The sequence below is a fragment of the Lissotriton helveticus genome, chromosome 1_1, assembly GCF_964261635.1.
Source record: "Lissotriton helveticus chromosome 1_1, aLisHel1.1, whole genome shotgun sequence".
NCBI lineage: Eukaryota > Metazoa > Chordata > Amphibia > Caudata > Salamandridae > Lissotriton > Lissotriton helveticus.
In genome coordinates this window covers 525,753,976-525,778,085 of record NC_136057.1, presented here as the reverse complement: position 1 = coordinate 525,778,085, position 24,110 = coordinate 525,753,976, and the positions used below count along the sequence as shown (strand labels likewise).

General features: G+C 42.0%; 1 protein-coding gene across 1 annotated transcript in view; it reads left to right on the top strand.

The window, feature by feature from the left end:
* The window catches only part of VWF (von Willebrand factor), a 1,169,185-nt gene that overhangs the window by 1,133,258 nt on the left and 11,817 nt on the right, over positions 1–24,110 (top strand). The window contains exon 51 of the mRNA XM_078673989.1: positions 14,278–14,375. Coding sequence (XP_078530115.1) covers positions 14,278–14,375 — 98 coding nt within the window. The remainder of the gene's footprint in view (positions 1–14,277; positions 14,376–24,110) is intronic.

Here is a 24,110-nt window from a genome sequence, read left to right as displayed (position 1 = left end):
AAGGAAGGTGATAAACCATTCAACAAGGCTTGAGCTCAACAACTTGAACATGACAAGAACAACCTATCAATCTGTTACCCTGTCAGGGGCCTAATGACAATTCCATTTATATTGGTAGCTGGGGACAGAGACGTATCTACTTAGAAAAGAGGATTTCCTATTTACTGGAAGAATTGGTAATGTGAAGATGCATTCCCCTGGTTATTCCTAATTTTTGTAGATTTATTTTGAGGCTCCACTAGTTTGCAGGAGGTTGCTTATCTGGGTGAAAATGACGCAATCCGTGGAGAGACCATGGATCTCATAATTTCAATGAGGATGGTAATCCCTGTTGCAGTTACATCGGACTTGAAAAGCTCCTCACAATTAGGGTTGAAGTGTTAAAAACCAGTAAAATGTTGCATAAATTAAATGCTGCACAATTAACTCCTTCAAGGACCCGTGTCGTCATTGCTCAGGCCACTCTGACTTCTGATTCTTAAACTTTGTAAGTTGTACGCAATTAGGGGCTGATTATGATTGCGTTTTTTCCGCATCCTCCGGGCCGGCGGAAGCCACCGCCGGCCCGGAGGATGCGGAAAAACCGCTGCGGAGCCTCCAAAGACACACCGCCAAATTAGGATGGCTGGTGGGTCTGGAATTCCGTCCGCAGCTTTTCCGCCGCGGTCGCCTTCCGACTGCGGCGGAAAAGCTCTAACATGGCTGGCGGTGTCTATCAGACACCTCCAGCCATATTAGGATGGTGGTGAGTACATGCTTTTCCGCGGCGGCTTTTCCGCCGTGGAAAAGCATACAGACTTTCACTTCGGGGGCCCGTTGCGGGCCCCCTGGGTGAAACGGGGGTGGGGGGGGTGCACATGGATTTGCATGCACAAAGTGGCAGGCACTGCGCAGTGCCTGCTGCTTTGTGCATGCAAATGCGATGCATGCATTTTTAACCTTGCGGCGGGTGCAGCTTGAAGCTGCATCCGCCGCAATGTTAAAGATAGAGGATGTGACCGCCACCCTGGCGGTCACATCCTAATCTGCTCGGAGGGAACGCCGCAGCCCCTGCGGACGTTCCCTCCTCCTCAGGGGTCGCGGATGGACTCAAGTCCGTCCGCGATCCTAATCGGCCCCTTAGTGTGGACCCCTTGTTTTCCATGTCTTTTCATGTGGACTGAATCTCCAGTGTATGCAGTTATTCTTTTTTATTTTTTGTTGTAATTTTTATTGAAGATTCGAATGAAGATAAAACTACAATTCTGATAAACATTAGAAACATATTAACACAATAACAAATAAATAATAGTAGGATTACTTCTAATTCAAGGAAGATAATACAAATTTAACTACATAAATGAAATGTATTTTCTTTTTCTATTTTTGTTTAATTATTTTTATTGAGAGTTCATAGGAATTACAAACATACAATAATATCATATAAATATATAAATACATGTTCCAGAATATTAAGAAAAAAAGAGATGGGCTTAAGTTTAAAGTGCAAAGTGCTAAATATTATCAAATATAAATGCATGTTTCAAAAAACATAAATATTCGTTTTCAAAGTGTTCAACAGTACAATCATAACATTCCTGTAATACCGAAAAAGATCATATTAAGTTAAAGTGCAAAGTACTTAATCAGGTACACACATATATATTCTATCCTTCTATACCAAATACAACATCCTATCCTATATCTCAAACGAACTCCAATATTTCTCATACTTTCTTATTGCTCCTGATCTTATTGCATATTTTTTTTCCCATTCTTGTATTTTACGCAATTTCGCTCTTCATACATTGAAGGTAGGTACCTTCTCTGTTCTCCAGAGTGGTAGGATTAAGGATCTTGCTATTAATGCTGCAATAAATAGACAATCTTCGTGCGCAGAAATAGCAGGTGAGCAACCCAAAACTGCAATAGAGTCATCAATTGAAATAAGGGGATCCATTGTAAATCTGAGATATTTCTCGATTTCCTCCCACACACTCCGAATTTTTGGACACTCCCAGATAATATGCGTCCAACTGCCACTGCCCTTTTCTGCACAACAGACAGAAACATGTATCTTCTATTTGCGGCAATATCTTATAAAGAAAGGAGGGTGTCCTATAAATCAACTATTTTGAATAATATTGCATGCGTTTAAAATTAGCACCTCTGAATACAACTGCATTAAATGTATTAATTCTATTCCAGGTTGATTTAAAAATCTGTATATCATCCTTTTTTTTCCATCTATCCCTAGCTTTTTCATATAGTGAGAGAGATTTGTTCTCATCGAAAATCTTAATCCAGTTACTAATCTTCCATTGTATCGGGCAGTTGAGAGCTTCACTGATACTAGTTTTGTAGGCCAAATTTTCTTTATCTAATGTTTTCAATATAGGTTTTAATCTAATAAATGACCACTTTAATATTGTATTAGATTAGTGAAGCCCCCTTTCAATCTCTGCCCAAGTTTTCCAACAGTTCCCCCTGATAAAGTCCTGGATCTGAACATACCGATTTTCTTCCCACAGCATTAGGATATTGTTCTCTAAAATACATCTTTCCCCTGTATATATATTCGAAAGCCTAGTTGAATTATTAATTCTTAAAATGCAGTAGTATGCTAGAAGTTGGTTTTTTTGTTTAAGTGCCCATTGAAGGATCTTTTAACATACTTTCTTAGGGCACTTAGTAACTCTTGTAGGATCAGTGATAATATATTCTCTTAAGATCTTTTTCATAAAAAAATTATCTGACTCTTGAGGATCTAAAAAGCAAAATCTAAAGCTGTGATGTGCAAATGTCGCATAATAGTAATTTCTAATATTCAGAATATTCTCCTTGTGCAACAGGATAGTTTAAAGTGCTGAGTGCCAATCTTGGCATTATTTGCCCATAGAAAAGAGGAGAACATACTGTCTATCTCTTTAAAAAAAAGAGGTCTGTATTACACATGGAGCTGCGCTAAAAAGGAAATTAAATAGTGGAAGGATAGACATTCGAATTAACGCAACTCATCCTATTATTGAGAGCGGAGCTGGTTCCATCGTACTAGAAGAGATTTCACCTTTTTCAGCAACGGAATATAATTTAAGGAAAAAAGGTCTTCTACTCTCTCCATCACATAAATCCCTAAGTATCTCTTTGGGTGAGTATTGTATACCTGTCTAAATTCTGGAAATAAGGAATTAGCACCACAATTGCATCATATGATTTCTGTTTTGGTCTTATTGATTTTATAGCCTCATATCTCTTGGAAGTCTGAAAAAATCCTCATAACTTTCGCATGGGTGTCTGTTTTTGAATCCAGAAAAAGAACAATGTCTTTGGCGTAAAGCTTTATATTCGTCCTCCCTTGAACAGGGACCATATGAGCTTTTTTTTTCCCTGATTGCAATTTCTAATGGCTCTCTAAATAGTGCAAATAAAATCGGGGAGAGGGGACAGCCTTGTCTGGTGCCTCTATTTATTTGACATCTCCCTATATTACCAGAGTTGATTAACGTTTGCGCCTGAGAGTTTGTATAGAGCTGTTTTAATAAGGATATAAACTCAATTGGGAAGCCAAACCTTTCTAATATCGTAAACAGACAATTCCAAGAGACTAGGTCAAATGCTCTTTCGGCATCTAAAAATCAGACCTGTGCCTCAATCTTATTGGTATAAAAAAAAATCCAGTGCCTCTAATAAAAAAATTGTATTCGTTTAAAGCTGTCTCGCTGCTACAAAACCGCACTGATCCATCCTGATAAGTGAACCCACTATTTTATTTAATCTATTGGCGAGGAGTTTAGTAAAAATGTTATAGTCAGTATTTAAAAGGCTTATTGGCCTATAAGAGATCACATTTTCCGCATCTTTGTCTTTTTTTTAACTATTGACCACTACTGCAGTTCGGAAAGATACTGGCGGGTCACCCCCTTGTAGTAAATAATTTGTGAGTCTTAAAAGTTCGGTGCTAAGTATTGTAGAATTAATTTTTTTATTCCGTGGGAATGCCATCCTCCCCGGTAGCTTTACAGTTAGGCAAGGAGCTGATAACTAAATCTAGTTCTGCCTTCGTGAATTCGACTAGTAATATTTCTCTAACAAAATTTTCCAAAACTGTAATTGGCAATTCCTGTAAGAATTCATTAATTGCTTCTAAGGAGACCTGGTGGGATGTCTGATAGATGTCTTTATAATGTTTAAGATAAACCTTGTCTATAAGTGACGTAGTCTTTACACAAGTTTTAGTTGCTTCGTTCTGAAAACACTTGACTCTATTTCAAACCTGCTTCTCCTTTGCTTGCCAGGCTAACAGTCTTCCTGTATATTCGCTATTTTCATAGCATGCTTGAAGATATATCCTACTTGCCATATCCCCGAGTTCATAATAAAATTCCCTTAATCTCATTTTGGCATTTAGTACTTCTTGTCTAGTATCTAGACTCCTATTCCTAAAGTATTCTTAATTTGCAAAGGCACGCCTATTTTCTATCCCCATTCTCACCTCCTTTTTGGCCTTCTGTTTTGGTATATCTTTTGAGGTGACAATGCCTCTTAATGTAGCCATAAAAGCGTCCAATATTACATTAATTGGGGCAGAATCCTTATTTATATTAAAAAATAAATTAATCTCCTTCTCTATTTCTGCACACCACTGTTTTTCTGCTAAATTAAGTTTGTTAAAATACCACCTTCTTAATGCTTCTTCATCTGTCTTCCCTAGAAGGATATCTATTTTAATCAGGGCATGATCTGGGAAGGCAATTAGAATATGTTCATATTTACTAACTTCAAGGTTATGTGAAGTTAGAAACAAGTCTAACCTTGATGCAGAGTCATATTTTGCTGAATAACAGGAGTACCCACGTTTGACCGGGTCGTTAAAACGCCAATTATCTAAGATGTCTAAATCTGTCAAACAGCTAGACAAAGCGATGGCAACTTGTGGTTTATTTTGTCTTCGCTCAATTTTTGTTGAATAAACAGCGGGGTCTTGTAAAAAGATAAAATCGCCTCCCCATATACTCTGACCAGGTATAACTGATAGTGCTTGCTTTAGTTGTGAAATAGGGAGCGGAGCGGATCATCTATCACCGGTGCATAAATTGTAGTTAGCATAAAATGTGCCTGGTTTATTTTCCCGTGCAGAAATGTCCATCTGCCACCCGGGTCTGAATGTGATGCTTCAACATGAAATTGGAAGTGCTTACCTAAAAAGATGCCCACACCCTTCTGAGCTGTCCCAGATACTGATGAACAATAAAAACCCGCCCAACTTTTAAAATTTTTACTAGCATCAGTTAAGGCTCCGAAATGTGTCTCTTGTATGAAGGTCAGCCAACTTTCTATTGCACAGGTTTTACGTCTATTATTTAAACCATTAGCATTCAAAGTCAGAATTGTCAATGTATTCCTATTCATCATATGTCTTTTAATAGCAGGAAAATATGACTTGCTTAGTCCACAAACCACAGCACATACCAGCTAAGGTGCAACTTGTGCTACATGTGCAAAATGCGTTTATAAAGTGCAACTTGTGCTTAATGTGCAAAACGCGCATATGAACAGCAGCTCTGATTAGTGAGTTTTTTCTTCGTAATAGGAAAGAAGCTGACTGTGATACCCACTAGCCATTCCGATTGTGCAAATCACGTAAATATTAGACAAATATAATACAGTACACATTATGCCAATTGTGCAAAGTATACATTAGACCGCATATGATAATCAATAATGAGGAGAACAGAGAGGAATTTCCACCCTCCCTTCTTCCTTATATTAACTAAGTTAAAGTGCAATGGACAATGTGCAATATATAGTAGACAATGCAGCAACATCATGTTAAGCAACATCTTTCAATAGCAGCTGACATATTGCATAGATAGATTGTTATGTGCAATACTGCGGCTTACGCCTAGACATATTACAGTATTAAAGTGCTCCATGTGCATTCTCCTCTTCTTTAACTTATTCTGAAACAAAGAAATATCCTCTATGAACTCTCTTTTTCTAACTGCTTCACCCCCACCCCCACCACCATCCCCCACCACACCCTCTCCAGAAGAAGGGAAAAACCAGCTAGCCCCACTATCCTTCCCTCCTTCTCCCTCTTTTTACTGGATGCCATCTTGTTGCATCCTGTTGCTGCTCCTGATTCACTTCATGGCCGCCCCTGAAAACTTTAAATATTTCTAATGACACTGCTCAAACAAATCTCATTATTATACAAAGCCTACTTATGACTACAGAATCTCCTTTTCTTTATGCAGCATTAAGACCTTCCAGAACGTTTTGAGCTACTGATAAATCCGTGAAAATAAAGAATGTTCCTTTGGCTAGGACAAGGGGCGGCGAACGTGAAGATGTGGCGAGCGTGACCCACGCACGTTGCTGTAGCGTCTCCTGGTTCACTGATGCCCCACCCATGAAAGGAGCTGTTCCACGATGGCCACCGTCTCCATGAGTTTTCCATGAGCATCTGCTCGTATGGGACCCGTAAGCTCTCGCTGCCTCGCTGCTTCGCTGTTGTCTCACGGCTTGGCGGTGGCATGCTGTGACTAATTAAAGGAGGACCCGAAGCGGTGTGAGGTGATGTGGGAAAACGAGAGACAAAAGTCACTGGTGGACGCCGACATTGAAAGGGTGCTGACTCTGCGGTAAGCCATCGCGAGGAGAGTGTGAAGGCAGCAGCATGAGAGTACAGCGGTGCAGCAGTGGTGCGGCAGCAGGGAAACCAACCGGGTGTTAAGTCCCATGACCCAGGGCCCCCAGGAACCTGTGAACTGGTAGGACTTGGGACTTGGGAATGGGGGTGGTGGTGGAGACTGAGATTGAGATTGAAAGGTGAAAGAAACAGCGTCTCCACATTGCCGAGTACCCCAGTCCAGGGCGCAGTCCAGGGCGCCGCATACATTGAGAGCTCTTAAAGCATTCACCTGAAAACTCAGCGTGTTTATATAAATATTTTCCGAGGAGCATTGACCCATTAGAGGGTAACACATTATATTTTACCGGGACACTCGCAGTACAGTGCTTTTACAACATCTGTGCTCTAATGACTCTTGCAGGGTAGAAAAACAGTCTGCTTTTAGCCTTGTGTGCTCTCCATACATCAGCGCCCAGGTGCTTAGTATTTAGCTGAGCATAGCTGTGCTGAGTGACTGAGAGGGAAATTAAGAGAAGACGATGTCGATAGCATTAAAAGCGGTAAAGATGCGAAATAAACAGACTAGAGCTGGAGCAGGAAAGGAGTTTTTAAAATCTTCTGGCCAATCACCACCAATGCCCATACCTGCCCCTTAAGGAGTCCGAAGAGGGAAAAGAAATGCTCAGCAAAGAATGGAGTTAAAAGCTAAAGTATTGGCATTGGCTGAAAAAATAAACAGTTTGGTCAAAATGCCTCTATCTGAGCTTTCAGCAGATATAAGTATGTTGGCTATGGGTGGAAAAGAAGGAGAGGAGGACGGAGTTGGCGATGCACCTAATAGGGAAGATATTAATTGGGCGAGTTCTAAACAGTATCCCCTCTTCAGTAAGCCCCTCGCGACGCGGAGCAAATCGTACTCCTCATGTAAATAGGGAGGACCAAAGGGTGGAAGATCAAATAGGTCAGAAAGTCCAACAGGATACACAAGGCCAAAAAACTCAACCTGCTCCTGCTCACACGCCGTCAGTCCAGGCAATACATCCACAGCCGCAACTAAAACGCAACCAGTGTCAGATCCTGTAGAAACAAATACGGTTAACCATGGGGAAACATCTCCGACTAGCTAGGCATCTACTTAAGAGGCCCAAATATCTCCACAGATGCCGCAAAAGGAAGGTGGGAATGAGGTCTTGGCAGATAATTTGGAGTCTTCATCTGAATCAGAATTAGAATCAGAGTCAGAAAAGGAAATAGCTCCTCCTTCACTGAGAGCTGGTGAAAACCCTGGAAAGAAAAAAGTCAAGCGAGATACTTCAGTACAAGAAATGCTTATAACTATTTTGCAAGAATTAAGAGATCTTAAATTATCACAAGTATTTGAAATTTCACAGCTTCATAATAGACTAACAAAGATGGAGGAAAATCTAGGCAATCTACCCAAAAGGGTTACAGAAGTGGAGGCTCGTGTCTCAGCCCTGGAAGATAACATCACCACCATGCAAAAGGATCTCCAAATGTTGAATAAAAATAAGTGCCAGATGGAATCGAAGCTTCAAGACTTTGAGAACTATAATAGGTGGTCCAATCTACAACTTCTGGGAATATCGGAGGGCCTGGAGATTGCGGAAATGGTCAAATGGACTGAGTCTCTGTTGAAGAAGGCAATACCAGAACTACAAGGAGATTTCACAATCACCAGAGTCCACCGGATACCTGCACATACACCTTTGAATGCCAAGAACCCAAGCACAATTTTAATACATTTCTCAAACTACAGAATTAAGGAACAAATCTTAAATGCGGCGATATCAAGGAGATCATTTACTACCGATGAAATCAAGAACTTTAAAATCTTTTCTGATATGTCAGCAGCTTCAGCCCACAGACAGAAGGATTTTAATAAAATGATTGATTCTTGTAAGGCTAAAGGAGCACAGGAAATGATTGTGCAACAATCTACATTAAAAGTATTTTCTTTTACTTGAATAAAAAAAGTAGAGAAGTAGAGAAAGAAAGAAATATAGGGAAAGAAAATGAAAAAGGAAAGGAGAGAGAGAGAAAAAAGAAAAAGGAAATAAAAGAGAAGAAAGAGAAGGATGTAGAGAAAATAGGAAAGAAAAATAAAGAGTGACATTTAAGGTAAAGGTGAGTAAGAAGAGAGATATGCTGTGAAAGATAACCAATATAAGTCAGATCACATTTTCTGTTGTACAGATAGTGATGAATCATTGGCTCTTCTATGTTTGTCACAAAGAAAATTCCACCATGTTAAATTAGCTTAGCAGTATCTTTCCAACAAGAAAGAATAACTTTGAAGCAAGTGCAATAAAAAGATCAAATGCATAGGTTTGGGGGAAAGGCAATCAGCATTTTTTACTTTTTTTATTTGTATAGGTTTTATACCACACCTGAATCACCCCCAATGGGGTATCTCTGCACTAAGGATTTGCACTAGCCAGACAGACAGACCTTAAAGAAATACAGCAGTTTTGAGAAGTTTTCTAAAACGCAGACAGTCAGGGCACTGTCTCAAGTCGATTGGAAGCTGTTTCCAATACAAGGGAGCGAGGTAGGAGAAAGAGTTCCCGCCTAACCTCGCTTTCCTCACCCGAGGGACCACAAGGAGCGCCTTGTCTCCCGAACTGAGGGACCTGATAGGGACATAAGGCTTAAGTTTCCTGGAAATGTAAGAAGGACCTTTGTTATGCAAGGCTTTATAGACAATGCAGCAAACTTTAAATTTAGCCCGCTTGCGGATGGGCAACCAGTGTATATGTTGAAGCAAGGGAAGGGAGGGAGTTCTTGGCAGGGCATTCATAACAAGACGTGCTGCCGTGTTTTGGACCACCTGCAATCTGCTTAGTGAGGACTCATTAGCAGATATCAGGAGAGCATTGCAGTACTCCAACCGGCTCATAACATGGTCTGACCAAGGGTTTTGTGAGTAGAGTCTATGAAGAGCGGGAAGACTTGACGAAGTAAACCCAACACATGAAAGCAACTCCTGGCAGTGTAGGCAGCGTGCTCCTTTAAGGACAAAGCGCGATCGAGGCAAGTGCCTAGGATTTTAACAAGAGCCTTTGGGTCAGGAGGAGAGCTGAGGGCTGTCGGCCACCAATCAGGTGGCCACAGCAAAGGAGCCTCACCAAAGAGCATAATCTCCGTCTTCTCAGCCTAGTGCAGGTTTTATGGCACATAAGACTTGGTAAGGTGGTTACACAGGGGAAGAACACAGTACAGAAGATGTCTTTGGAGTGTGATGTTCCCTGTCAGTGAGTAGGCCCAGATCAGTGGATAGCAGACAAATTTGTCCACCAGTGGCCATTTGAGGTGGCATGGACAGTTACTCACTGTCATGAAGCTCGATGGTTATGTATTATACCTCCACAAAATAAACCATTTTTGCCAAAGTAGTCTACTTTCTACTCAATGTGAGACACACCTCTTAATCTATGGGTATACAAGATAAAATACCTGGAAATATTTAAATACAGGCTAGTATTGGCTCTTTAAAAAAACAGTTTTAATTTAAAATGTGCTTCTCTCCCACCATCACCTGCAGGTGGATGTAATCTTTAATAGATGTAACAGAGTTTAGTGGTTTATTAAAAACGACATTTTAGGTAAGCTTTGAGATTCCATAGGCACAACTGTCCAAATGCAGAAACCCAACTGACTAACAAATGGAGCCTGGAAAAGTTATAGAGACACGTGAATTTGTACTTCATGCTGTGGGACTTGTCAGAAGGAAAACTATTTTCATTTGGCCAAGTCATCAGAAAGCTGGCTAACTTGTACATGTGCTATCAACTGCAGGAAAGAATTCAATAAAAAGGATTGATGAGAAAATATTTCACTGCTCAATGACGAATTCAAGAGCTGACCCATGGAATGCTCCTGTGTCTCCAGAGCGTGCATGTTAGAGAGACTCAAGCAAAGAAGGAGTCCATCCATAAAAAGAGATGGCTATATTGATGTTGCAAACGAAGAACAGATGCTTGCAAGGACCAAAGAGAACTGGCTTTCTGGCAGAGTATCTGGCCATGAACAGCCAGAGGAGACATTCATTATTGCCTGGACAACAGCAGGCTGACTGCATAAGTGGCTTGGTTAGTGTGTTTATAGCACTTGATAAGGTTTGAAAAAGAACACACTAATATTTCTATCCCATTGACACACTAAGTGAGCTTTTTTACAACTCTACTGAGTAATGAAAATGTGTAGCCTATGACAAAATAAATGTACTACGGCATAAACACGAGCCAAACCCGAACCAGTGTAGTATGAAATATATGTATAACATTGTAGATGGATAGCTGTCAACAGCGGAGATGTTTTATACTGAGGGGTTCTGAGTTACATTACTGACAAACTGAGAGTTGGTGATAATGTCACTCAAAACCCCGAGATAAAAAACATTGGGCCTCATTTATGAGGCCGTGCGTCACTTTTACGTCACTGGTGCGTCACTTTTTGTGACGCACCAGCAGCATATAAAATGTGCCTTGTTGCACCATATTTACAAAGTGACGCATCTAGGTAGATGCGTCACTTTGTAAACCCCTGCGCTACATTATACCTGCGCCAGGTATAATGTATGCAGGGGGGGGTGTGCAAGAAAAAGTCGTAGAAGTGACACAGTGAAATCTACCAGATTTCACTGCGCCACTTCTAGGACACAAATGCGTCAAAATCTTACGCCTGCCTCACAGCAGGCGTAAGACTGACACAGGCCCTTTGGACACATTGCTGGAGTTGCGTCACTTTTGTGACACACTCCAGCAATGCGTCACGTTTGCGCCATACAGAAACGTCAGAAATACTGACGTATCTGTAACTCCTTGCGCCATGATGCGTCATACTGTAAATATGACGCATCATTGGTGTTGCAAGTAGGGCGCAGTGAATAGTGACGCATCGCTGTTTTCACGCGGCAATGCGTCACTTTTCATAAATGAGGCCCATTGTTTTTGGCAATCACCCATTTTTGTTATTCAGAGTCCCCTAAGTTGGTATTTGCAATTACACATGTTCATTGTTTGCTAAAGGAAAACAGGATATTACAACCTCTGCAAATAAAAGAAAATATTTGTATTTAAGTTGTTGTGAATAGCACTCTTTTAGTTTTTACATATTCATTTTTTACCGATTAAATGTATTAAAATGATTTTATGGTTATTTGTTTTAAAGTTAAAAACCACCTGTTTTCTTTTGGATTTTCTGTTTTAATTTAGATGTTCGAGTGGGATATTTTCTCACTCTTCAATTCGTCTTCGTGAAAGATACTGAAACCTGGAACATTCAAATTGAACTGAGCTCTTTGTTAGCTGACCTTTGTAGACAGAAGCTTCAAAATTCTCTCACTTATACAATGCATATCTTAGGATAACAAAACAAATGCTCTCTAACACTCCACTTTCTGAACAATAACATTACAATACATTTCTTTTAACTGCATTGAAAGGTATAGTGTAATCAACTATGTAACTACCTATTTTCAAAATAAAATACACCTCTCTAAAAATAGTATATTTTCATGAAACTGCATCAAAATAATAATGTAATACAAATATACCTTGCTGACCATTACCAAACCGCTCACAGTTCGATCTTATATTGTATGTTGTTATCAGAACCCACCATTGCAAAAGTGGATGATAACACAGAGTAATAGCTGAAAGTAGAGTGATAAAAACAAAGCATTACGGACCAGACGTACCACAGGTTTTACCGATTCTGTGTCTATTGAAAAATGTGTTCGTGCAAATGGCCCTGCAATTTTTCACTTGTAGATTAGTCACCGTTTAGTGATGACATATGTCATACTTATTTTTCTGGTATTGTTTTCATTGTAAAACCATTTTCTTTATTCACATTTTTATGTTTCTTTGGATATAAGATTACGCTCAAGTTCTGTGGAAAAAATCCCTGCTTCCATCTTCTTCCTCCCAAACATGGTCTCATTTAGTAAAGAATAAAGCCACACCTGTTTAAAGAAAACTACATCATAATAAAGTATCTATATATCTCTACTCTCCTAAAACCCATCTTCTCATCCAATCAGTTGTTGACTGTATCTTGTCATTGAACCTGGACAGCACACAACTAACTTCTAACTAGGTCCAGGCTGTACAAATATCACCTAGACACGTTCATTGCAGCTTCATAGTAGGTACAAGAAACCTGTGCATTCTGAAAGCAACATACCCCATTGCTGGCTTACCTTTGCAGATAGCAGCTACAAAATCGACACTTTTTCAATGTGCTTGGCAGCAAAGCAAAACAACTGATCACTAAACCTAACTTCTGAAAAACATAATTAAAATTAAAATGTTTCTCTTTTTTTTTCCTTTTCTCTGTAGACGGCTAAACAGTATATTGCAGAATTCAACTAATTATTTTCAAAATGACAATTGCCTGATTAAAATAGCATACATGTCATGCAAATATGCCCTTTAGAAATAGCCTGTATAGTTATAAACAAAGGTATGTACCTAGTGCTATGACATAGTGGTTAATTCTGCGAAATGGAATAAGTAAATTAGAATTTGTGGCTTATAATTTTCATCATTGATTTAATTTTAGCTTACAGAAACCTATAGCAACATACTTCTGACACAGCTCTGATTGCCATCCCAGTATGATAAAGCATGCTTCGGGTTCTGCATTGATGAACAAGTGGAAAATAAAAACGTTGTTTTACTCATCATTGTGCTTAGCCCCGGATGTAGTTTGGTGCTCCTGAATCTGAGTCTCATTTCAAAAGGGCACAGTGAGATCTGTCCAGTCCATCCAGGTATACCCATTGTTTGGGTACAATCGTAGGACATGGATGTATGACATTACAACGCATGCTTTTACATTCTTGCCTTTACAACGCGGTTTTTACAGCGCAAACCTTTACAACGCATAGCGCCTTGGGGTGCTGGATAGTGAATAGTTTAATTTACTATTCCAACTCCAGTCCCCGTGGACACTAGGGAAGGTGTTGGATGGTAAATTAAACTTATTCCCTATCCTAGAGCGCCCCCCAGCACAATGTGTTGTAATGGTTTGCGTTGTAAAAGTTGCGTCGTAAAGGCACTGCGTGGTAAAAGTTGCGTTGTAAAGGATGTTTCCCGTAGGACATGTGTGATGCAATACGAGTATTTCTACATTTTCACGGGTGTCTTACCGCATGTAACATGCAAAGGAGGGAACACCTAACTTGCATGTATGTCCTTGTTTTATTTCATAGAGGGACAAACAGGCAAAACATTCTTTGTGAGACACGCTGTGAGTGCCCAAGCAGGAAGGGCACAGCTACTGTGTCCACTTTGATGCCCATTGAGAGGGAACACGAAATTCCTAGGGATCCATCAGTGACCCTCATGACCTCCAGGGCTTCCTTCACTGGGTAGGTGTCTCCTGCACAGAAACTGAGTGCAGATAAAACACTGCTCCATGTTTTCAGCTCTGTAAGAAGTACTTGCGTGAATGCACTCAGCCCACGCATTGTGTAAAGCGTGTGTAATAATCAGGCACACAGCCTCAGGCTGCACTGAGAGCTTCCGGAGAGGGTGCACACTGACTGGGGTCATGCACTCAATCTACAGTATCACCTGAGGAGATTTAAAAAGCTGAGGGCCACTGTTAATATATTTGTCCCTTTTATTCAACATTAGGTGAAGAGGCTGAATGTAAACAGACGACAGGAGTACTGAAATATGTAAAGGTTGATGATTGTGTGACACAAAATGAAGTTAATATTCACTATTGTGAGGTAAGCAAATTTTATTTTATTTAGCAATTGTGTACGTTTGATGCATGCGTGTATGTACTTTCTTTCTTTTTCTTGCAAATATGAACAGGCGCAGTCCTTGCAACATGTGCAACACAACAATATTTCATGGTGAATAGTAGATAAAACCATAATAATGAATGCCTACGCAAACAGAGTTACGTGGGAGGGTGACTAGAAATCTGGAGTTCCGGGTGGAATAAATAAGTCTGAAAGTAGTTACTCTTCAGGGTATTTGTTTCATAAGGCCACCATGGAAAGCACTTGCAGGTATTTGATATAGCATAGGTTTAGATTAAAGAAGAAAAAGAGCCCTCTTCAGAAAACTTTTACTTTTATTGTAGCAAAACCTTCTTAAACTTTAGGTGCTGGTGTTAGAAGGTTACACTTAATTGGGTTAGGTTGAGCTGTGATTGAGAAAATCAGAAATGGAGTTGGAAGATGGGGTTGGAAGATGTGACTGTGAGAATTACAGACAATACATTGTACTTTTTAGTTTCACAATTACGCACATATACAATTTGAGGCACTGAGAGATTAATGAAATTCCCAGAAGCACACAATTATTGGACATGTGCTTGAGCCAGGATTATAGCAATAACATCCTACACCCTCCCACAAGCATGACTAATGTGAATGATCTTCCTGAACTTTACATCTACTCCATGCCAGACATACAGGATTCTATTGCTATGAAGCTGCTTTAAATAATACCCAGTAGCAGCCGCGGTCGGCAGTAGGAGTTTCGTTGCACGCATTGCATCACCAAATGCGATGCAGTGCGCGCAACAAAATTCATTTTATTTATTTATATGTGTACTTACCTGTTAAACTCCGTAATCCATATATTACTACCCCCCACCCTGCCCCTCCCGCTCCCTACGTCACCTCCCTGCAGGAATTCCTACTGCCGACCGGGGCTGCCCAGTAGAATGTCTAAACCCTGGTTCAACTGTAATCTAATTGAGAAAAGGCACAATCTAAGGCTTGCTGAAGGATTATGGAGAATGTCTCCATTCAGCTCCCATCTCAAGCAACTGAGATCGATAAAAAGCTCCTGCAACAAACTCATTTATAGCTGAAAAGCAGAATACTTTAGAGCACAACTAGACAATGTCAAAAACAGACACCGACAACTATTCAAAATCGTCAAACAACAACCAACTCGCTACTCTAACCACCTCTCGGTAGATACTAGGACTCTGCCAAGCGACTAAGAGTTCTCCGCCCACTATATTGATAAGACAAGGGGGATCGAATATGAACCACAACTCGCCTCTACACTTCTGCTCAGTCATGACCAGCCCACGCTCTTCACAGTGCAAGTGCCGGATAGATCCCCTCTTACTAGCTAGTCTATAAAAGTCTATAAAAAACAAGACTACCTGGTCTTTCTAATAGACATACAATGATTACATCAATAAACCCCTCCAATCAATGTAATGATCTGCTGCCCGCCAAGCTCATCAAAGACCTTAGAACTTTCTTACTCCCCCAATGGACAAAGATTATTAGTGCATCTCTCTCCCTAAGTGTGCCAGGTATTCCCAGATGTGGGTTCTGGGCTCACTGTGCCACTGGAATCATGCTATCCTGGCTGAAGAGGGGTGAAAGCCCGAAACCGGTCCTGGGATGCTTGTTTCCGTTCAGGGGGGACCTGGCTTTGCAGTTCGGGCTGGACTGTTCCCATGAGGCACAGGGTCAAGATTGATTTGCATATGGCCAGGTCTAAACTGGGGTGGCATTGTGAGCAAAAGAATGATGGATTTAACCCAGACCTCTTGACTGGGGGTGAGTGTTTTGATTTGTTCTGCATTCCGTCCATCAATTGTGTTTCTTTTGCTTTCTCGCCCTAAGTGCGCCAGGTATGCCCAGACGTGGGTTCTGGGCTCACTGTGCCACTGGAATCAAGCTATCCTGGATAAAGAGGGGTGAAACCTCGAAACCGGTCCTAGGATGCTTGTTTCTGGTCCAGGGAGGACCTGGCTTGGCAGTTCGGGCTGGACTGTTCCCATGAGGCACAGGGTCAAGACTGATTTGCATATGGCCAGGTCTAAACTGAGGTGGCATGGTGAGCAAAAGAATGATGGATTTAACCCAGATCTCTTGACTGGGGGTGAATGTTTTGATTTGTTCTGCATTCTGTCCATCAATCGTGTGTCTTTTGATAACTTTAAGCTAGCTGTACAATACCTAGTGATCTCGTGGATAGATTACGGGAGTGCTTCTCTTGCAAGATTACCCAGTATAAAGATAGGTCCGCTAAAGGCCACTTTGAACTCAGCTGCCCGGCTCATAACAGGATCCAGAAGAACTGACCTTGTTACCATCTTAACCGAAACCTGGCTTTCCGTCGCGTCTTCCCCATGTTTAGACATGTTGGTTCCCCCAAACTACCAGAACATGAGACTGGACAGACAAGTCAGATTGGGGGGAGGCATCGCGTGCATTCATAGGTCAGACATTACCATTACTAAAACTCATTCGGACCCCTTAGAGTCTTGTGAATATCTAGGCATGTCTTTAAGGTCAGTGGACAACCAAAACTGTAAACTCCATGCATTCTACCACCCGCCTGGTACAAAGACCAAAGTCCTAGACCAACTGATGGAAATCATTACCGTCAACTCTAGTCCCCAGTCTAATGATATCTTCCTAGGTGACTTCAATATTCACTGGGAGGATCAGGCTGACAATCAAATCGCACTCTTGAAAACCTTCCTGGAAGAACAATCTTTAGTCCAGGGATGTCATCTCCCCACCCACTCCAAAGGTGCAACTTTAGACTGGATCATAGCCAAAGAAAAAGCAATCGAGAACATTATAATCACACCATGCGATTGGTCCGATCACCACATAATTACATTCGAAATTCCCCTGAGAAAAACTAAACTGACCTCATAAGCCGTTAAGCCAAAAAAATGGACCAGGGACACTAGAGGAATCAATATGGAAAACATAGCAGCTCGCTGTGAAAATGCGTTGCAGCCACCTAAGAACATGGTTGACTTCAATTACCTCACTTTGCACTATAATAAGTCAATATCAAGCATCATCGAGGAGGTAGCCCCTCTAAAACTTAAAAGGATCTCTGACAAAGACAAAAATCCATGGTTCAATAGTTCCCTAAACGAGGAAAGACGATCACTCAGACTCTCTGAGCGCAAATGGCGTCAATACCCTACCTCTTCACACTTAGGCCAACTGAGACAATCCAGGAAAGCTTATAACAAAAGCATCCTTAAATCAAAAAGAGACTTTTTTAGGAAATAACTGGACAATGCAATAAATAGGCCAAGGAAACTATTCGATACACTCAAAGAACAGTCGAATAAACCTGCCAAATCAGCAACGGTCATCGCCAAAACAAGCTTAAATAGTGAGGATTTCTCCGTCTTCTTTACCGACAAAGCTAACGTACTGGAGAGGGAACTTAAAAAATCAGCTGAAGACTTGGAAAGGGAGAAGGGTTCCTGAGATGAACCACAATTCCAACAAGAATGTAACAATCCAAAAAACAACGCTCAATGGTCAGAATTTAATCTAATCAATGAATTAGACATATCAAAGATCATGTCATCTACTAAACCTAACAACCATTATAATGACCCCCTTCCAGCAAAGTGCTTATTTTCACTTAACCACTCGTTAATCCCATTGTGGACTAAGATCATAAATGCCTCGTTATCACAAGGCCAAATCCCAGACTGCCTAAAAACAGGGCAAGTCATTCCTCTTCCAAAAAAAGCAACTGAAAACCCTTCTGATCCAACCAACTTCAGACCTGTTACTAACATCCCCATGCTTGCTAAAAATCTGGAAAAATGTGTCCAACAACAACTGAGTCTTCACATCTCAGATTTCAATCTACTAAATGATTGTCAATCAGGATTCAGACCGAACCATAGTACAGAAACTGCAATCCTGCAAATAGTAGATGACGCTTTAAGGGCTCTCGACCACAACGACACATGTCTCCTAATATTGTTGGACTTGTCGTCTGCTTTCGACACGGTAAACCATGCCAAAATTCTGGATAGGTTGAAAAACAGAATGGGGCTAGATGGTATAGTTCTTAAGTGGTTCAGCTCCTTCCTAGAGAATAGATCTAAAAAATTCATTGTCAACCAAACCCTGTCAGGTTCTACTATAAATACAATTGGAGTTCCACAAGGTTCTACGTTATCCCCTGTGATTTTCAATCTTTATGTAGAACCACTAACGGCTATACTACAAAACACAAACATTGCATTCCATATGCACGCGAATGAATATCAAGGTGACATCGACAGAAGATATAAAAACTATGAATCATCGAGAAGACCGTCAACGAATGACACTTATTGGCCTCCTTCCCTTGGTATCCCTCCCAGCCCGGTCAGCACTGTGAAAAGCCTTGGAGTGGTCATCTCTGAGGATCTATCCATGAAACCCCAGATCTCGGCTGTGACATCATCCTGTTTTTTTCAACTGCGCAGGATCCGTAAGATCTGTCGTTTTCTCACCAGAGAGGCACTCATTCTAGTTTTACTGGCTCTGGTCATCTCCAGGATTGACTTTGCTAATCTCCTGTATGTGGGGATCCCTGCTTATCAGCTCCACAAACTTCAGTTAATCCAGAATCAGGCGGCCCGCTTGGTGTTTCACCAACCTAAACACCAGCATGTTTCTCCCCTTCTGAGGAGCCTTCATTGGCTCCCAGTGGCCCAACGGTGCTCCTTCAAACTCGGATGCACCGTCTTCAAATCTCTTCACGACCGCGCCCCTGAATTTGTGTCTTCTAAACTGAAGAGATATCTTCCCACCCGTAATCTAAGATCATCTGCTGATAATCTTCTCTGTATTCCATCTTTCCGTCGGAAGAAGCATGGCGGCTTGCGTTTCTCTTCTCTCGGCCCTATCTTTTGGAATTCCCTCCCCTCTTCTTTTCGTCACTGCCCTACCTATGAGTCATTTAGGAGAACCTTAAAAACTTTTCTTTTCAAAGCTGGTACAGTATGATCCCCTGGCCCTGGTTTGTTATGTCTGTTATGAGCGCCAAGAAACCGTTTCGGTGTACGTGCGCGGTACAAATTATTTAACATAACATAACATAACGAACAACTGACCCGCTACCTTGAGGAGAACAAATATCCTGTACCCTTCCCAGTCCGGGTTCCGCAGCAACCACAGCACCGAGACTGCCCTCATCGCCGCCATCGATGACATCAAGTCCCTGCTGGACAACAGAGAAACGGCGGCCCTCATCCTCCCGGACCTGTCAGCCACCTTCGACACGGTCTGTCACCACACACTACGAACACGCCTCCACAACGCTGGGATCCAAGAGAAGGCCCTGGACTGGACCACCTCTTTCCTCTTCGGCAGAACACAGAGCGTCCGCCTTCCCGCCTTCCCCCCTTCTGCTCCGAAGCCACCGAGATCATCTGCGGCGTACCCCAGGGCTCACCCCTCAGCCCAACTCTGTTTAACATCTACATGGCACCGCTCGCCCACGTCGCCCATCGCCACGACCTCAACATCCTCTCCTACGCCGATGACACCCAGCTGATACTCTCCCTCACCAAGGACCCCCACACTGCCAAAACCAACCTTCACGAAGAAATGAAGGTCGTTGCTGAATGGATGAGGAACAGCCGACTGAAGCTGAACTTGGACAAGACGGAGGTCCTCATCCTCGGATCCAACCCTTTGGCCTGGGACGACTCCTGGTGGGCGGCCGCTCTGGGTACTGCTCCAACACCCACCGACCACGCATGCAACCTAGGGGTCTTCCTCGACTCCACCCTCTCCATGACTAAACAGGTCAACGCCGTCTCCTCCTCCTGCTTCAACACCCTCCGTATTCTCCGTAGGATCTACAAGTGGATCCCCACTAAAATGAGAAGAACAGTCACCCAGGCCCTTGTCAGCAGCAGGTTTGACTATGGAAACGCCCTCTACTCTGGAGCCTCGGCCAAACTCCTGTGACGGCTCCGACGCATCCAGAACGCCTCTGCACGCCTGATGCTCGACATCCCTCGCCGCAGCCACATCACACCCCACTTGAGAGAACTGCACTGGCTCCCGGTCAACAAGAGGATAACCTTCAAGCTTCTCACCCACGCACACAAGGCACTCCACAACACCGGACCAACGTACCTCTACAGATGACTCAGCTTTTACACCCCCACCCGCCAGCTCTGCTCCGAAGAGCGACCTCAGGGGGAAGATCGTTCTCCCACCTCGCCACCAAGACCTGGAACACCCTCCCCATCCACCTACGGCAGACCCAAGACCTGCTGACCTTCAGAAAACTCCTCAAGACCTGACTTTTCGAGCAGTAGCAGCATTCCCCACCCCAGCGCCTTGACACCCTCACGGGTGAGTAGTGCGCTTTACAAATGATATGATTGATTGATTGATTGATTGATTGAACCAAGCCCTTACGAGTACCCTCCAATGGCTAACCCTGAATCACCTGAAGCTAAACCCGCAGAAAACTGAATTCTTACTGATTACACCTCAGAAAAGTAAACTAAAGTTAGCAGATTGGTCCAACATTATCACAGCATTAAAATGTACCCCGAAGATTGTCGACTCCACCAAATCTTTGGGAATTACTCTTGACAAAAATCTGAACATGATTGCACACATCAACACAATGGCAAAGAACGCCCGTTTCCATCTAAGCTACCTGCGGAAACTAAAACCATTCCTAAATGAGACAGATCTGAAAACAGCAGTCCAGGCACTTGTCATTTCAAGGATAGAATATGGGTGCACTACTCTGGCAGGGCTTCCCAAGGTCACAACAGCCCCTTTGAAAGCAAGTCTTAATGCAGCCGCAAGACTGATATTGGGATCAAAAAAATTCGACCACATCTCCCCCCATTTGAAAGTGCTCAACTAGCTACTCTTCGAGGCAAGAATTCACTTCAAGTTAGCATGCATCACCCACAATGCATTGCACCATAAAACCCAGTTTACCTTGCACAGAAAATCACGCTGTCAGGAGGAAACCGAAGCACCAGGAGCAAAGACAATCTACTTCTGAAACTTGCTCGTTTTTGTAAGAAAAAAATTTATGACCGAGCGTACTTTGGGGCAGCACCTCTAATTTGGAACGCTCTACCCCCTAGCATTAGAAGAATTCCATCCATCGCAGCATTAAAAAAAGAAGCAAAATTGTTCTATATGAGGACATTTCTACAATAAGTCCTTGCAGCAGGACAGCAGCAGTACCTATGGATATAATCTTTCCATGGTTGCTTCCAGTTATCCGCCAGCATCTCACTTCACACACATGAGAGGGTATATATGTAACACATATGGTGGTGTGATTTAATGTGATTTTGATATATTTGTTATATGCTCCCTTGAAGTGTACTGTTGGAAAGAGTTTGTATTCTGCAACTCATGGTTCTTAATGGTTCTAATGTTGAAACACATCTGTAAAGCGTTCTGATACCCATCGCAGGGTCATGTTCGCGCTATAGAAAACACAAAAAAAAAAAAAAAAAAAAAAAAAATGTATTAATTCCTCCATTGGGAGTACTGAAATCTCTCAGCGTGTCTATATTCTGGTGGATTACCCCGGATCCTGGAGCTGCCTTTCTGACTGATATACTATACATGTTTGTTTCTTGCTTATTCATTATGAACTGTGGACTTTCTGGATCTTGGTTCTGCCATGCTGATGGATATATTGCACTTATGTTGCTCTCTGCTATTCCTTCTTAGTTTATTGTTTGCGTATTCTCTTTCCATTGATGTATGACAAGACTGCTTTATGTACAGTTTTCTGATACCAGGACAGTCATGTTCACGCTATATAAAACTCTTCAAGTGAATAAAAATAAATAAGTAACCCAGGTGTATAGATTTCAAGGTCAATAGTAGACTATGGACCTGTTGTACAAAACCCTTTTACAGTACAGACCCTTCAGTTCTTAAAATCACAGCATTGGTGACCACAAAAGAAAAGTTTACTAGTTACTACACTACTTTGAGTCACAAAAGACTTTCCAAATCGTAACAGGGGGTTTAAAACTAATTTTGAATAACAGATAGGTGCAGACATGAACGGGATGTCACTCTCTTATCTGGGAGTCACAATTGGTTGTATCAATGTTTACCAGTTCAATTTGCAGTTGCGAAAAATCGATCACATACCATCACCTAAGTTTAGGGTGGTATCTGATTCGAAATGTCTCCACTGGGACAGCTTTTTCTTGAGAAATCACCTTGGATGGCTTTGGTAGGAGCAGGCAGCGGTCTAGGGACTATTGCTTGCCCATGTAGTCCCAAATGGGAATCACTTTATTATATGACATAATTCTTTTTTACGGTTTATCATTATATAGATAGATATTGTTGTCATATCCATCTACATAAACATAGACTATTTCACTTAGCATATTGCTACTAGGAGTTATAGAAATAACAATAACACTTGCAATTTTTAGCTTCCCCAATGTATTTCAGGACTGGAGCTAAAATAGGACATATACCTCCTGAACTATTTTGAGGAAAGTTGCATTTTCCTCAGATTATCTAGGACCACAGTTTGAATAGTAATTTTGCTTTCTCAGCATTCACAAGAACCCTCTGCTGTCCTGAGGGTGCAACTGAAAGCAAGGTACATGTGGTGCTTTAAAATAAATGTGTCTGGGGCGGTGCTTGGGTTGGGTGAAACAATGGCCTCGACAAAGTAGGTCTCCAAGATGTCCACAGGTGCAGTTTTCAGCAGCCAGTGATCTAACACACTATCTTGCTTTTGAGGTAGGGGACATTCGGACTGAAGGGGAGGCCTACTACCTTCAGCTGTGCAAATCTCATCACTGTACTTTGATCATGTGTCTGGGGCCCTGTGACATTAAGACCTGCTGACGCATAGCTCTACACGGAAGTCGATAATGGAGCATCCTAGTCCAAGTTGTGTGAACCCTGTAATAACCTCAGAAACAGCCAGTCTGTGACAAAGGGAGCACAGACTTCTCTTGGAACTATTTATTGATTTTTGGTGGCGTATTTATTGATTTTTGGTGGCGTCGTCTCCATATATGGTGTACTGCGTGTTTGGCCATCTCCAGATAACCTGTGGGCCAAATAATTATGAGACTCATGCTCGACTGGAGACAATGGCTACCTGAGGAGTGTCATTGGGGATACTGTACACTGTCTTGGATTCATATGATTCAAAAACCATCAATCGGATGTTTGAACATGGTGAATGGAGACGAGTGGCCTATTCTTGTTTCCCTGCTACTGCCTGGCGATACTACAGTCTCCCACCTAAACAGCTGTAAACCTACTTGAGGCTCCAACTTTCTTCGTTTTATCTAGCATCTTGTGGTTGCACCTGCTTAAATCCTGGCCCTCTGCAACTGGGATACAACTACACCTGATGACACTGGCCTGGTGTTCCAGCCCACTATTTTCAAAGGTGCAGGAACACCAGAGCTAATAGCACTAGGCCAGGTATTCTAGGTACTAAAATCACAAAAGGCTGTGGCTCAAACAGCTACCAAGCCTCATCCCTGCTTCACCATGACTAATTTCTCTTGCAAAGGGCAGCATTCAGTGCTCACCCTTGCCCAAAATAAACTTCTGCTTGCCTTCTGCTGCCTTCCCTAGCCCAACCATTCCTGCCCCACACAGAAGCCCCTGCCAACATTCGCCCCCTTCTCTGAGTAGGACTTAAATGTGTCTGTTAAACTCTTTAAAAGAGGGAAC